Source organism: Ammospiza caudacuta, chromosome 23, assembly GCF_027887145.1.
Source record: "Ammospiza caudacuta isolate bAmmCau1 chromosome 23, bAmmCau1.pri, whole genome shotgun sequence".
Classification (NCBI taxonomy): Eukaryota; Metazoa; Chordata; class Aves; order Passeriformes; family Passerellidae; genus Ammospiza; species Ammospiza caudacuta.
In genome coordinates this window covers 1,614,422-1,630,764 of record NC_080615.1, presented here as the reverse complement: position 1 = coordinate 1,630,764, position 16,343 = coordinate 1,614,422, and the positions used below count along the sequence as shown (strand labels likewise).

At 43.9% G+C, this 16,343-nt stretch overlaps 1 protein-coding gene across 1 annotated transcript in view; it reads left to right on the top strand.

Annotated features, from left to right (window-relative positions):
- Positions 1–1,684: 1,684 nt before the first annotated feature.
- Positions 1,685–16,343, top strand: part of PRDM10 (PR/SET domain 10) — a 44,271-nt gene continuing 29,612 nt past the window's right edge. The window contains exons 1-4 of the mRNA XM_058818948.1: positions 1,685–1,784; positions 10,974–11,165; positions 12,927–13,094; positions 14,633–14,692. Coding sequence (XP_058674931.1) covers positions 11,073–11,165; positions 12,927–13,094; positions 14,633–14,692 — 321 coding nt within the window. The 5' untranslated portion in view covers positions 1,685–1,784; positions 10,974–11,072. The remainder of the gene's footprint in view (positions 1,785–10,973; positions 11,166–12,926; positions 13,095–14,632; positions 14,693–16,343) is intronic.

Genomic DNA, 16,343 nt, shown 5'->3' with positions numbered 1-16,343 from the left:
TTTATAAGAAATAAAGCAGTTTTGATTACTTTTATGTGTTTCCTTGCTGTCCTGAAGTTTCAGTACAGTACAATGAAATTGAAGCTGGTTCTATGGGACAAAGAAATAAACTGGCTCCATGACTCCCCCAATTTAAATTAAGAAAACTGCCCAGAAATGTAAAGAAGTATAGTTAGGGGGAAAAAAATGAACAAACTTCTAAATTAAGCTAATTCTGCTGACTTGAGGTGTAAAACCCATATCTAACATTTTAATATCAAGTTCATAAACACAATTTAGAAAATTTGTATCTCTGTGGGCTGTTTTTGAAATTTTGATTGCTCGTGGAAGGGGGTCAGTACAACAGGGGATGATTTCAATTTACAACAGCAGCTCTTAATTTAAAAGACTAGTCCAGGCTTTAAAAAGACAGACCTAATGGAGAATTACATTTAATGGCACCAAGATCTGACCCTGTCACTGGTCTTCCAGCACAGAGACTGAGCAAAACCAGTTCTGTAAAAGTAATGATTAATATTTAACCCAAATTTCCCCTATCTGTCCTGCTGGGCTTTGGTCAGTTGGACACAATGGCCCATTGAGGGATCGGTGGCTGTCCACACTGCAGTGAGCAGTGGTTTCACAGTGCTCTCACACAGTCCATGAAGCCATTGAGAATAAAACTAAAAGGTCCTAAACACAGGGATTGTCTGGCTTAAATATCTACTGAGCTGCTTGGTTAAAGAGTGTGTGCTAATGGCAAGTGAGTGATAAGAAAGGGATGGTTTTCCGTGCCACCATAATACAAATAGATAAATACTAAACACAAATATGGCAGTAACCACACTGGAATGACCAATTACTTATATTTTTGAACAATAGTATTAACCTTCTTTGAGCAGACATTTAGGACTCAGACACATGTACCATGAAAATAATTGTTAGAGCACTATTTAGGGACGTTTTAGGCAGAAGGAGCCCTTTAGTGGGCATTTTCTCGTGGGTTGACCTTCATCAGGCATTAATAGCTCACATTTCAGCTTTAAGTAAAATTCCAGTGGAATCCACTGGTTTTGACACAATTTTAGGTAATTATGGTGCAAGGGGCTGCCAGATAGCGCTGAAGGCGCTGCAGAGCATTGCGGATGGGATTTCACGAGAAGTTTGGGAGTCACCTCCTTATCCAGAAGGGAGCGGGGAACGGCCCGGCCCGGCCTGTCCGGGAACATTGGGCGTGAGGGACGTCGGAGGTGTCGCCGCTCTGCCCCTTCCCGCCACCAGGGGGCGCCCAGCGCCCCCCGCCACCCCACGGCAGGGGGCCCTGCTGGCGGCGCCCACACCCCCAGTGCGGGGGCGGAGCGCCGCGATGAAAAGCGCGCTCTGATTGGCGAAGATACCCCTGGCGGGGATGAGAGAGAGGCTCTGATTGGCGGCCAGCAGCCGAAGGTGAGAGTAAAAACCTGGGCAGAGGACTCCCCCCCCCACCCCCTGCGGATCGGGGTGTGTGTCGTCGTCCCAGCCCCCCGCCCCCCGGCGCCTCAGCCCCCTGACCTGGGCGCTCCAAGCTTTTCCTTGGGGAATTCTGTGCCCCACCGTGGCCGGCGGAGGAGTTTCAGCCAATCAGCGCGCGACGCCGCGGCTTGTTGCCAGGCAGATTATGGTAATGAGACCCGGGCGGACACCCACCCCTCCCCCCCCCCGCTCTGCAGCTACCATTGTGAGGTGAGGACAGGTGGGGGGGTTCGGGGCCGCTGCAGGGCCGGCGGCAGCGGCCGGGGCGCGGCGCCCGCACGGGACCCCCTCAGGTAACGCGATGGGACGGTCCGGGAGGGCAGCGCGGCCCGGGGACGCCGCGGGGACCCGCCGGGGGTTTTAGACTTGTTGTTTTAGTCGCACCCAAGATGGCGCCCAGAGCTGGCGGTGCAGGGCCGGGATAAACCGTTCGCTCCCGCCAGTGGGGGGGGGGAAGAGGAAGTAGGGCGTACTCGTTCCCTTCCCCCCCACACCCCGCGGGAGAGGTACAGTCCGCTTTCCCCCACCCTAGCCGGGATCCCCCACCCGCCCCGGACACGGGAAGAAGGGGGTGCCCCCACCCTTGTTCTCCCCTCCCTACGTGGTACGGTCCAGACCCCGGCACCTGAGCGGCGGGGGGGGGGGGGGGGGGTGCCAGAGCCATGTTTTGCCTCCCCAGCATTGTGTGGGGGGGTCTTTCATCTCTCCGCCATAATTCTGGGCCGCTCGCACCGCGCTCTGTCCAGCTCCCCCTCCCTCGGTGACGGGCCCGGCCCTGCCCAGCCCGTCCCGTCCAGTCCACTCAGCGACCGCCCTGGCCGCCCGCCCGTGTCCCTCCTCGGCGCTCAATGGTTGGGGCCGGCTGGCCGCCGGGCGCTCTCACGAGGGGCCGATGGCGCCGCTGCCTTTAGGCGGGGGCGGATGGGGGGGCGCGGCGGCGGGAAGCGGGCGGTGGGAGGGAGGGGGGTCACTCACGCCTGCCGATTGGCCATATGCCTCGCGCCCCTGCCTCCTTATTGGCCTAGTTAGGGGAGGGGGCGACTCACCCCGTCTTCGGATTGGCTGTTGGTGGCCGTGGCGACTCTGTCGGGGCTGTGGGTGCAGGTACCCCAGTGCACCCTGTGAGGGGCCGTGGCGCGCTGCGTTCTGCCCGTTCCACCCTCATGAGGGTCTCCTGCCCCAGCGGGCCTGTTGGGCATCTGTGTGGCCCCAACAGGCCAAGGCTCCTGGCTGGGTGGCCCTGAGGCTTGGTCTTGAGGAAAGTTAGGCCCTTCCCCGCTGCCCTGAGGGAGTTCCATTCACGAAGGCCCTGGTGCGAGTAGCAACAGTTGAGGCAGGTGGAAGCTGTGGGGTTCACGGGTCTCCTGACAGTGGTCTTGGTGCCAAAAACCCGGTTCCTGTGGTCTTGGTATGGTGGATACTTGATCTGGTGGCTCTCTTGCTTTGTGGGTGTTGGTGTTGAGTTGTCCTGTTTCCCCTCCTGTGCCCCAGTTCATTAAAAGTGAGTTTATGTGAATTTGTTAAATAGTTGAGTTGGAATGGAAGAACGAGGTCCTGATGCTGTGCGTGTCAGAATTACTCATCCTAAAGCGATAATTCACATTTTTTAGGGTTATTTCCCTGTACAAGAGCTATGTGTGGTCACCTTTTACCTTTCAGCTGGACATTGCAGAGCCTCAGGAGGGCTCTTACAGGATCCCTAAATTACAATTTAAACTTGCTTTAGGCTTCTGACAGTAGTCATAGTCCTGACAGTGAAATGAAGGCTGTATTTGTGATGCACTTTTTTGTACCTCAGCATCCTATCTAGTGTATCACTATATGGTTATATATTTATGGTTCTCACAGACCTTTAAAGAATGATCAAAGTGCCAAGCTGGGTGTGTGAAATACCTATCAATGTTTCCCTGTGAGTTTCAATGGAAATAGAGACTATACTGAACTTTTGCTTTCTTCTGTCAGATTTTTAATAATTTAGTTTTTTCTTTCTTATAGTTCAGTTAGAAGATGAGATGCTAATGAATCACCAACTGATTTTACAAGAGGGTTCTTTGCATCTTTTGTGGATACAATAAAATAATTGGCAGTCTTGAGCCTTGTAATGCCTTCATTTCTAGGAAAACTAATACAGGAGTGTGTATTGCTCTAGTCTGTCCTTAAATGGAAAACTTCTCTCTGAAATTGTGATGGCTTTTGACATATTTGCTTCATGGGTGCTTCTCTTGTGCAAAAAGAGACAGCTTTATTATCTTTTTTATAAGATAAAATATCGGAGTAGTTGTTATTATTGTTATCTGATAGAATAATTGACAATTTGATTTTAGAGAGAAATGGGTCTGTGGTATTGTCTGCTCTCCTCTGGCACCCTTAGTCCTATCCTTTGCAGAAAATCCTTGGATGAGCTCTCCTGGGGTAAATTGCTCTGCAGTGAGCAGCCGTTCCCAGTGTGGTCCTGGCCACCTGCACTGCTGGCAGCTATGTACACTGAATTCTAATGGACTTCTAAGTGTATCTGATTAAGTGGGTTGGTTTTGTATGCTGAATTTTGTTTGGACCTGACCGTGAGATTGGGTCTGTTTGTCACTTTTATCTCCTGCTAGTCAAACATGCAGTTGTTGTATTGTAGCCCTGAAATGGCTCTATATGTCAGTGCCCACCTGTTTGAAGGTGCAGATAGCCCATTGGTTCTTTGGGGTAGTGCAAAGCAGCAGCTATTCTGAAGGAGCTATCTCATGTATGTGTTTTTATGCACAGAAACAAAGTAGGTTTATTTTTTTGAATTTTATGACAGGTGATTTAAATTTTAAGGAGAGGTGCAGGGAGGTGGGAGAAGGAGAGAGGAAGCACCACCCACTTGTAGGAAAGGAAAGAATCCCCTTCAACTGACAGCTCTTTTGGAAAGAGTTTACTGGAGGAGGAGAAGGGATGGAAGACAAAAAATTGTCAGGAAGAAGCTGGAGGGGAATGGTTTATTTTCTTTCAGTAACCCCTAATAGAGCCATCTTGAAGGTTGTGTGGGCAGAACTGTAGAAGACACTGATACAGACATTTATCTTCCTTTTGTGTTGTCCTATACTTTAAATGCATGTATTCCATTTCCTTGCTTTATCAGACTTCTCTCTTTGTGATTTATAATCCAAGTCCTTTAGGAAGGCACGGTCATTGTCTCGAGCAGCTGGAGCCCAAAAGCTGTAGTATGTGATTCAACAACCATGATATCACAGGGACCTCAGAGGATGAAACATTGGGAAGACAAGAACATGAGGAACATGGCCAGAGATTCAGGAAGCTGAGGGTGGGAGGAAGAAATCAGTTGCTGGAGTGGCTATGTAGATGTTGAGCAAATGGGAAGAGAGGTGACTAAAGAAGAGATTTGCATATGTAGAAAGTAATGAAGTTGAGTCTTTGCCCTCTGAGAGAGAGGACAGTGTGAGAAATACTTTATTATACAAAAATTAGGACTCAAGAGAGATGTCCTTGGAGCATCTCTGAGTAGGTGTCTAAACACAGCCTAGGTAGCTCCCAGGAGGACATTAACCTGTGCTCAGGCTGGATTCTCTCCTGTGTTCTCTGTTAGAAATGGATCTGCAGCTACTTACCCGCTAAGTTCTGAGAGAATAGTTACATCAGGCTGTTGTGCTGTCACCTTCAGTGCCTGGGCACTGTCCCTTTAGGAAAAGGGCTGGAACTGCCATGTCGAGCAGTCTGGCCTTGGTCTAAGAGATCTTTTCCAGCTCATTGTTGCTTTGATGATGGATGTGCCATAAGGAGAGAGACTCATTATGTACGATGGCAGCAAAGAGTAAGTTGGTGTTTGGCTGAGCTCTTCTATTTATTATATGACAAAATAAATTGAAGCCAGTTTTCCCTTTGTGGAGATAAATAATTCTTGCTGTCCCAGTCCTAGTATGATTTCCATTTTTAACTCTCCAGTAAGACATAAAAAATGTGGTTTTACGTGACCTGATTGATACCGTTCACACAAAATGCACCAGGACCAGAGCTCCTTGAAACAGCATGTGCCTGTGATGGATGGGAATGCAGAAGAGGTGACAACAGTCCTCCTCAATGAGGTTAGAAACAGTCTTGCAGCAGTGAAAGCATGTTCCTGCTAAAGGATCTCAGGAAATGCACTGGCTCTGCCTTCTAGGCAAACTAGGATAATTAAGTGTGGGTAAAGCTTTTTGCTGGCAAATGTGATGTTCCTTTTTAGCATCATAAATCATTTTCATACTAAAAGCTGGAGGAAGACTCAGAATCCTAAAACTCTTTTTGTACCAGTCTTGGTGCCCTTGCACATGGCTGGGGTGACACACAGTTGTCAGTGAGCTCAGTCATGGGAGGATTTAGCCAATAGTCCCTGCTGTTATTGCTGCAGGGAACCTCAGGCTATGGCAAGGCTCTTTTACACTGGGGAGTAAATCACATTAGCTGGCTTATGCACCATTATTGTAAAGTGCATTCTCATTTGAGATCCTGAGTGGCTTTATTCCTCCCTGAGCAGGGAGGTGGTCTTTTCCCCTTCCTCTGCTTTAATATCCCCCTTTCTCATCCCAGAGAAGGGGCAAAAATGAGTGTTTGGCAGCCACTGGCTTGGATTTTTCAGCAGAATGCCCTTAGTGAACTTCACAGAGGTTGCTGCAGATAAAGTCCCCAGAGATTTTGTCTCTGTACATTCTTGTGTAGTCATAGCATTGAAAGAAATTGCCATTCTTTAATAGCAAGTTTGCCAAGAAAATACGGTTATTGTTGATTCTAATTTTTTTTTTGTGGTGTTTTTTCCTGACTTTCAGAGCTTACCTTTGAAGCCCTAGATGAGTTCACTGGGTTTAACTTGTGTTTAAAACACTTGGATACCAAACACAAACCAGCAGTGACTTTGCTGTTAGTGGTTTTCTCTTACAGCACTGTTCACTCTTGAGTGTTTGTGGGGGGATCATGCATGCAGCTGTAAGGGCACGCACGTGGGGCTGTGCTGCCTCAGGGTGTCTAATGCTGAGGCAGCAGAGCTAACAAAGACATTGCTGTTGCGTAGGCAAATGAGGTGCTTTGCCCCTCTGAGCAGTGCTTTCCCATCCTCTGGAACTGAATGCAGTTCATGGGGAAGCTGCTGATTTAATAATACAGCTCCAGAGAAAACACCGTCCCACAGGAGCAGGAGGGAGGAGTTGGAGAGTGTTGCCAAGGTCAAAAGGAGGTTTTAGGCATGATTAAAAAAAAAAAAAAAAATAAAGAACTGTCAGACAATGACACCAAGATGCTTTTGAAGCATCAGGAGCAGCAGAGGAGAAATTTTGTCATTAATGACGTTTTCTGGATTGGATGTAAAGTGTAAAACCTAAAGAGAGATGGCTGTAGGTCTGTGACAGCAACAGGTCCCAGAAGGTGTTGAAAAAAGGAAGGTAAATGTGAATGGTGTTCTGAGACAAAGCTGTGTTATCCTGAAGGGATGGTTAATTTACTTGAACAGCTCAGAATGAGCTAATGTTCCACTAGAGGAGATATTTCAAAGTCAGAGGAGCTGTGCTGGTTCTTCAGTCGTGTTGTGTCGTGATTCACACAATATATAGTGACACAGGACTGTCACTGCCTCACCACTGCACCATATTTGTACCCTTTAGTTATGCCTGCGACTGTTTCAGTTGTGTCATCACCCAGCACAGACAGGGTGAGGCATGCCTGTCATTTGGGGAGGAAAATGCTGCATCTGCAGTTACTGCAAATGTTTTAACAGCTCCCACTGGCATTGCTTATTGCTCATGTTTGTGATGCTCATTGGATTGTGTGAAAACATTGGGGTGCTGGTGGAATTTTGGGTGATTATTGGGTGATGTTTCATAATTGACTAAATCTCTCTACTTCCAGAAAAGTAAGAACTTACAAAAATTTTTGAATTATATTTGAGCCAGGCCTCTTATAGTGGAGAGAATATAGCTGTGACATACATAACATGTAAATTTAACTTGAGTTTAAGCAAGCTGTTTGGATTACTGTTTTACTAAACTTCTACATGGATTTTTCTTACAAAATGTAGCCTACTTTCTGAATACTGAGAAAAAACTGAGTTCATCCTATTACAATGCCTTTTATCTTTAATTATCTTTTTTTCCTTTAGGATTTCTGCAATTGACTTTCAACTTCTGTTACACAGATTCTTATGGTAATCCCTTTGACACAGCAGAGCTTCCCATTGAGGTGCATGTCTTGGTGCTTATGTAGCTTGTCTGAAAATGTCTGATGTGTTCAATACAGTGAGAAAAATCAACAATTGCCAAAGATAATCCATGGGCGAAGAGTGTAGAGAGCACTCCCTGCATGCCAGTGATTTGGCAATGCTTATGTCCAAAGTTTCACATTTATTTCTGCTAAAAAACTACCAAAGCTGAGAGAAGACCACAGGGAAATGGTTAACATTTCGAGACACTGTGGGCTGTCAGTGTCAGGGCTGTAATTGAGGGGGTGTATCTAGGGTAGGAAATAAGATTGTGCAGGATTCATGAGGAGGAGCATCCTATGAAAGATCAGTGAGCATTGTTAGTTTGGTCTTCTTGTCATTGGTGTCAGAAAACTTGCTCAGGTGTTGGTGTTTGTGGCAGTTCTGTTGTCAGTGACTTTGGGTAAGATTTTTCCAGCTCCTGGCCTTGTTTCACAGCTGGATTTCAACACTTGCTCCTGCCTCCTGCACCTCTGGGTCCCTGTGACCTCTCTGGGACACAGCCTGTCTCCTCCTGCATTGTCTTCATCCACGTTTCCAGAGAAATGTGCTTTTCAGCGTGTTTTCATGATTACAGATGTACTGAGGGAATGCATCCCAGAGGTCAATCCTAGGATGAATTTGGAAGTACAGAAGTTGAAAACATCAGCAAAGCCTGTGGTTCTTACTAGTGTTCCTTATTGCTGCACAATTGGCTGGGCTGCGCTCTTATTTTCATTTCTGTCAGGAACAGCAATAACTGGACTGTTTATAGAATCTGCAGCACTGGGACACTGAATTTGGTTCAGCCTTGCTTTATTTTCCCCCAAGATTATAAGTTAGTGCTAACTTTCAGAACCATGAAATGACTGTCTTCTGCTTTCCTTTGCAACTTTTTGGGTACTACTTTTTTCAGAGATGATTCTTAATTCCCAGTTTTGTCTTTTAAAGACCCTGCCTGAACCCTTTAGTCTCCTTTGTACTCAAGTTGTAAGTTACCTGTGCCAAAATGACTCTGCAGGAGTGAGTCAGCATCTTCCTTCAGACCTTCATTGTCTGCTCGTGGGGAAGGTCAGCCAAAAATTCTGCTACAGGTTGCACCATGTGGAATTAGCCAGAACTGAGCCTTTCTCTTAATTCAATTAGTAGGTAATGTAATTGCTTACTTTTTAACAGGATAATTATATTTGTTTTAAAAAGTCAAACTACCCCAAATTGAAACCTCTAATGTTTGTTTTTTATTTTTAGTTTTCTAAGCAGCTAGGTAATTGATTAAACTACCAGCTACTGTTAGTGCAATTACCTGAACTGGCTCTTGATTAATACTGGCTGTCTAGGAAAAGAGCTGTTGTGGATAAACCAGCTGAAAAATATCAACAGGATAGGTGTTAAATTTTGCAAAGAAGTTTTTCACAGTGTGTTACTGACATAAATGCTGTCGTGTTTTGCATGGGTAGAGGTGATCATATACCTGATATATGTATATATTTATATATTCTGAATAAAGAACCTATACCGGATAAAATGAGTGAAGGAGATCAGTGAATGAGGTAGGATTAGATATGGGAAATTCCCAACTTTTTAATCCTTAATAACATAACAAGTAGCTAGGAGAAAGGTTCTGTGTAGGGATGGATGGTATTTATTTATAGATCAGAGCATGTGTGCCCTTGGATATATAAATAAATAATATTTATCTGTAAATTGCCCAGACCTTCCACACTTTGAAGACAAGGCTGGTCTTTATCACTCGTGTTTGCTGCAGGTAATTTGTTCATACTAAGCTCAGGCATTGAATGCTGGTACATAGATTTTATTTTAATTTTTCTCCTAAGTGCTTTTTGGTGATGTTTTGTATCAAGCAATATTAATGGAGATGAGGTTTCTGTGCCTATATTCCCATAACTGGAGATGTTCATATATAAGAGAAAGTCAGAACATTTCCTCAGTGTCTGCTTTTGTGGGGCTCCCATGTGCTGGGTTGCTCAGCGTGAGACAGCAAGCGTTAACTCCAGTCACCAGTATCAGCAAGACTTGATGTCTAGCAATGCCCAGAAATGTCTTTCCCACTGTTTTTCGTTGTGTATATGTAAGTAATGTGATTTTTTTGCTCCACCGCACAGTTCAGTGACATTAGCCTGAGATTTGCCTGCCCTGATGATTTATCCGTGCTGGCCAGGCCCAGTGGAACAGTCAGTGCTCAGGTTTGCATAGCTTAATCCTTACTGGCAGAATTAGGAGGATTTATAAAGTGCCTGCTGCTTTTTTTACCTCTCCTTATCTATTTTTCAGTTTGTCAATGACAAGCCGAATGCTAGCATTTATAGGGATAAATTATGACTAAAATAATTTGCATTTAAAATGCAAATGAATGAAAGCATCAGCAAGGAGCCTTCTGCTTCCTTCCTGGTGCACAGATGGGTACTGGCATTGGATCAGCCCAGCGAGGCACTGGATATAAAATAAAGTTAATTGGAGTAGCTGAGAAATGGAATGGGCTCAGCCTCATGCTAATTCCTGGCCTATGATTTAATACGACATTAGAGACGAAGGATTGGGAGGGTGCTGAACCACTGACTCAAACAATCATCAGAGCTGTAAACTCCCCTTCTGGGATCACAATGGCAGATTGAGAGGCCCCAGTAAAATTGCAAGAGGTGAATAAAACCAAGCTTGGAAGCAGTTTGTCGGGATCTTTGAGAGTAGAAGTTTCATTGTTCCCTTTTAATAGTTGGCTCTTGTAACACTCTGCTAACCTGGGACTGGGGTTTTGTCCAAAGTCAAATCTGTCTGTACATGGAAAACCAGTTGGTGATCAAACAAAACATCATTCAGGCAAACTGAGGAACTGGTGATGCATCTCTGAACATAGTGTTTTCTTGTTGGAAGCCTCAGGTCCATTTTTTGCATTATTTATTGATTTCTAGGCCTGTAGGTGCCAGAAGGACAATGAGGAGAAGGTGATGTGGATGGCCTGTGGCCAAGGAAAGAGATGAAGGAAGAATTCAGTGTAATCTTTCAGTGCAAGTGGTGCAATGGTTGATTTGTTTCCTCCTTAAGGGGATATGGAAAGTGGCAAACAGTAGGACTTGACCATGCTCAGTGAGATCAGATTTCTGTTCCCTTGCTCCCATAACTTAAGGTATTTGGGTCTTGTAGGAGGTGTTTATAAAGCCAAACCTGCTTTAGTCTGTGTTACTGAAGTCTGGTAGTGGATAATAATAAATCCCTCAGCTCCATGCCATGTGTCATGCTGGTTTTAATGTCTCGGTTCTCTGGTTTTTTACAGCCATGTTGCTGAAGATCACCTTGTCTTCTGGAAGCAGAAACACAATGAACAGATGAATCCCTTCAGCCAGATATTACTCCAGTAGGTCTCCTTCTCCTCATGGAGCACACAGGCAGGGAGGAGATGGACTTGAAAGAGGAAAGTCCTCAGGTGTGGACTGAGTCTGCAGGACAGGAACAGCACGCTGCTCAGGTGATTAGCCAGAGCTCCACCTCTGCTTGGGCTGGATTGGGATTAGTGGGGCGGGTTAGTTCCCATTCAGCCCTGATTTAGAGTCTAGAAGCTCAGCTTTCATTTGAGCAGAAATACAAACATTTCTGTGGTGATTTAGGGTTAAAGCTTCAGAAACTGAACTGTGCAAACCGCAGCAGTGAAGACACAGAGCTCTGAAATGAGCTGAACAAAACTAAGCAGTGGCTGTAGAAGTTTGTATCCAAATACATTTATTACCATGTGGGAGAGTAAAGGGTGTTCAGAGTAATGAGCAAAATCTTACTCTATGGCAGCCGATTTTGGTGGCATCATTTGAATCAGATGGAACTGTGGGTGGACCCTGGGGAAAGTAATACAAGTAATTTTTTTCAGACAGACATCTGGATAGTGAGGAAAGGAGAAATATTAATTGTAAGTGACTAATGCAGTTTTAATTCTGCAGTTTTAATTCTTTCAGGTTCTGCAGTATACAGCTTGTCCCTCTGCCTCTGAGACAGCACAACTGGGAATTTCTAGAATTCTGTAAATTGATTTACTCTTTTAAGTATGATAGGAAAAGGGTGCTGCATGGTATTTGACCCACAAGCTGAGAAATTTGGCCTCTTGGTAATTTCCAGCTTTAAAATTTGCAGAGAAAGACAGTTTTCAATTGCCTGTGTTCCCTTTTCTCTGCAGTGGGATAGCCATGCTGCTGTTTGCACATGGCAGTTTTAAGGCTTAATGAGTATTTGCAGAGGGCTTTCCAAATGTGAAATTATAGTGTTTGTGAGAAGATCTATTGTACACAATCCACACTGAGCATCCACGGAGGAGTACCAGGTGTCTTCTGAAGCATAAGCTAAAAACTGAAACAAAATAAAATATGTAACTGTGGTATCATTTTATGTGAAAGAATTTTATGTGACTATGAATACTTGTATTCAAACTAGATTTCCTGCTCACTGTCCTATTTTTTCCCATGCACTGAAAATGCTTTTCAGCATTTCAGCATGTAAATGATGGCAAGAGCCTGTTTTCACTGGAATCCAGTATTCTGGCTCATTTTATATACATATACATATATATATATATATATATATAAAAAATTTTTTATGATCATAATGTTCTGGTAAAATTGACTTGTTTAGATTTAAAGTTCAGCCCTAGACATAACTTGTTCCAGTAGTCCTTGGAATCTGTGCTTAATGTTTTTAGGTATAGGTTTAAATAGTTGAATTTTCTACTGATGCTGCATACATACCACAGAGAAGCAGTCTAATACGCCCTACTGCTGACTTTGAGAACTGCAATACTATATCTTGAGGAGTATCAGAGTTAATAAATTCCATTAGCCTCTCATCAGACAGCAAAAATTACCTCCAGCTACAGAACTAGCTGAATGAAATAATTACCATAAATCCTGAGAGGGATATGAGCATAAAGGGAAACAATAGCCCAATACATTTAATAGATACATTAGTTCAAATATGAACTTGTTCCCTTACAAATTTCTGAAGCATCATGCAAGAACTAAGTATGGGTGGTGCCCTTTGTAGCAGTAAAGTAAAACCAGACACTGATGGGAGTTGTGGCCAGATTTCTACTGATAGAATAATTGAGTGAGATTTGAAATCTGTGTTTTTCACTGCATTCAGATGAGTTGGGACACAAGTTGTCTTGCTTTCCAAGGCACCCCGTGACTCTGGTGCTGTGTCCCACTGGCCTGTGTTGGTGCGAGCCCAGGATCTGTTTGTTCCCCAGGTGCACTTTGTCCCCGAGGGGGGAGCGGTGGCCCAGATCATGTACAGTGACGAGCAGGAGCGCGGCCCTGCCCAGCAGGTGGTTTACACGGCTGACGGCACCTCCTACACCTCTGTGGACACCTCGGAGCACACCCTGGTTTACATCCACCCCGTGGAAGCTACGCAGGCACGTGTGGTTCTGAGCCCACCCTGGTTTTGGCACCTAGAAAACACAACAATCTTGTTTGGGATGAAGGCCAGTTACCAGCCAAGTGGTATGACTGGAAAATAGCAGGCAGTCGCTCCCAGCAGTTTTCTCTGCCCACTGCTGAGTAGGGACTTCATGCTGTTCATTTGTCTAATGTGCAAATCTGCTTGTCAAAGGATGGTGAAGCTATGAATAATGAAATGCTGGTTATTTCACTGAAGGTGGATGAGATTATAATTTACTCAAAGGTGTTTTCCAGAACATGGATAATTCACCAGAAGTTCTGCCTCTTGTATCCAGTAAAAAGCTAAGAGCCATCTATAGTCCTTCTGGAAGAGTCTTTGTTTTGTGTAGTACATAATTGATAGTTACAATAACAGTCATGTCTTTTTGCAGAGCATCTCTGTTTATTCAATGTAATTTTGTGGTCTCTTCAGAGTTGCTGATTTTATAGATCTTTTATATTAATTTTCTTCTGCATAATCATATCAAACAGCCTTTATTCCTTGCAGCATATGTTTATATGGGGTCAATATGCTATGCATCTCTGCTTCTGTGTGGACAGATTAAAAAGGAACAGGCTTGCTTTGTCCAGAGTGTTTTATAATATCTTTGCTGACAGAGCAGATGAGCTGTGCTGCAAAGTGCACGTCCCTGGCACCCCTGTTGTGCTGGCAGGGCCTCATGTGGCACATTGTGTCTTGTGCACCTGTCAGCTGTCCCAGAAAACCAGCTTCTGTGTGAAGGGGTGTTCTGAGAGGATATCTATTAGGAAGTTACTGGCCAACTAACTCCAAAACTCTAAAGGCAGCCATTGTCTCAAAAGATATGTAGTATTCAGACACTCTTCTGCATCTAAGATGAAATTATCACAATGCTAAAGGAATTTGAATTATATCATGCTTTATTTTATTGTAGCCAGGCTGCTGCAAGCTCAGATATTTCAAGTTTTGGCTAAGGCAGGCTGGCCTCAGTCAATCCTTAGTCTTGCATTTCCTGGGATTCTGTCAGGGCTGTTCTTGCAGAATACTGAAGTTGGCATGGCTTCTCTGAAATTAAACAGCATCCTGGCCATATCAAATTCCTATATAGGATGTGCATGATAGTTGTAAATTTTCAGGAAGAAAAAGCTCACAGTTACTTTCTATCCTGCTTTTAAGTGTTACACATTAAGGGCATAGATAGAGCTATTGAATTTCATCCTTTGATCAAATCATCAACTGACAAAGTGATTTTGGTAAATAAAAAAAATAAAATTCGTGAAACACTTCAGCTGTACAGATGCAAAGTGCCACATAAATACATTAACTCTTTATGGAGCATTACCTAATTTTAAATTTCCATGTATATAGGTTTACTTGGATAAGTTGAAGTAGTTTGCGGTGGTAACGGGCAGGTTAGAAGCTGTTGACAAAGGCTCAAGTGTGGGTTGTTTCATAATGGCAGGGTAACTTTTGTGTGAGTTGGGAGTAAAAACCCCCATGGCTGGTTTGATAAGCCTTTTTCACTCTGTCTAGACTCTGTTTACAGATCCGTCCCAAGTGGCTTACGTCCAACAGGATGCTACCACCCAGCAGGTAAGGAAGAGATAATATTCATTTTGGGCCTAATATTGTGAGGGAACACTTAGGGAAGGTAAAGGGACATTCATGTGATGCAGGAGGGTAATGAGCTGTTTTTGAAGTTGTCCAGTGACAATCTTAGTCTTGTACTGTTATCCTGATCAAGGCCAATGACTGCCTTGAGCACGAGTGACAGTAAAAGTTATGAATTATTTTGAGTTTATTCTCTTTAATTCATATTCAGCAAAAATTATAATTTACTGCCCCAGATAGCATGAAAAAATCTTTCAGCAGTGTCCCTGCAGCAGATGTGGCTGTTGTCATCTGAATGTGTCATTTTGGAAAGGTGGGGTTTTTAGTTGTCCTCATACAGGTTCTGATCCAAATGCCTTGAAGTCCACAGAAGGCTTTTGAGGGATAGAAAAATTAGATTAAAGTTTAGATTTACTAGAAATGTCACAGGAAATTAAGTATGAAACCTGAAGAAGTTCAGTGACTGGCTCCCCTGTCAGGTGAGGTGGGCTTGCCGGTGTGAGGTGGGCTGGGAAAAAAATAAAACTGCAGCCTGTGTTTATAAGGTTATGATGATTTTTCCTATTCTTTTTACATCCATCATGGATGGGGAAGTTGTTATTAACTCTTACTGCTATCTTTGGGGACTGCGCTGTGATAATCAGCTGTAGATAGGTGCTTTCAGATCTCTGGTTGGAATTCTCTGCTTGTCATAGACTTAAAATCATTTCTGCTTGGTGAGTCTTTAATGACATGTGTGAATGGATGTACTAGTTCTGAATCATCACCAAAGCCATCATTAAAATGTGTGTTTATTGACAGTCTTGGGGCAGAGTGAGATTGAATCTGTGCTGAAAACAAATTTTCTAAATAGTTGAGGCACAGATGGAAAGCAACGACTAACACAATAAAGGTGTTGCCTGTCTTCTCATTCTACTTATTCTCTGGAGTTTTGCTCTTGAAGTTTTTCTCCATCAATTTCCCTGCATTAAAAAGCGATAAATTCTTATTTAATTGTCTTAAAGCTCATTTAACAAATGTATGATTAGTTAGAGATTATTTGTACACAGTGCAGATGGGAGTTCCAACACAGGTGATCTGCTGTTATTACCCCAGCAGCACTTGTCTTGTCCTCAGCCTGTCCTCCATTCCAACACAGTCTGATAGCAGTCCTAACATAGATATTAATTTTTTTGGTGAACAATTAATCCCTCATTATATCAACTTCTGCCTGTGCAGCTGTTTTTACAGCAGCATTTCATGTGGGACATCCCTGAACTGACAACTAATGATAAAATAATAATTAAAGCTCCTCTTGTCTTTCAGAAGAAACTTTATTGTAGAAAGAAAGTGAGAGTTTTTTAAAAATAATGCCCATAATCCATGCAGTGCCTGACATGGAAGTGCAAGTAAGGGTATGTTTGGTGTGATTAGTAGTAGGCAATGCTAATAGGGGGTGCTGATAGATCCAGATCTGTATGACCCTATCCTTGCTGGCACACTGGAGGAATAATGATGCCTCTTTGTTGCCACTTGGCTTCAGAAGTGTCAGTACCAGACTGTCATGGTGGTTTCATCCTCACCGTTGCACCATTCCTTGAAGTCTTTTTGCTGTTGTTTTTCAGGAGTTTCATAAAATACTCTTAATACCTCT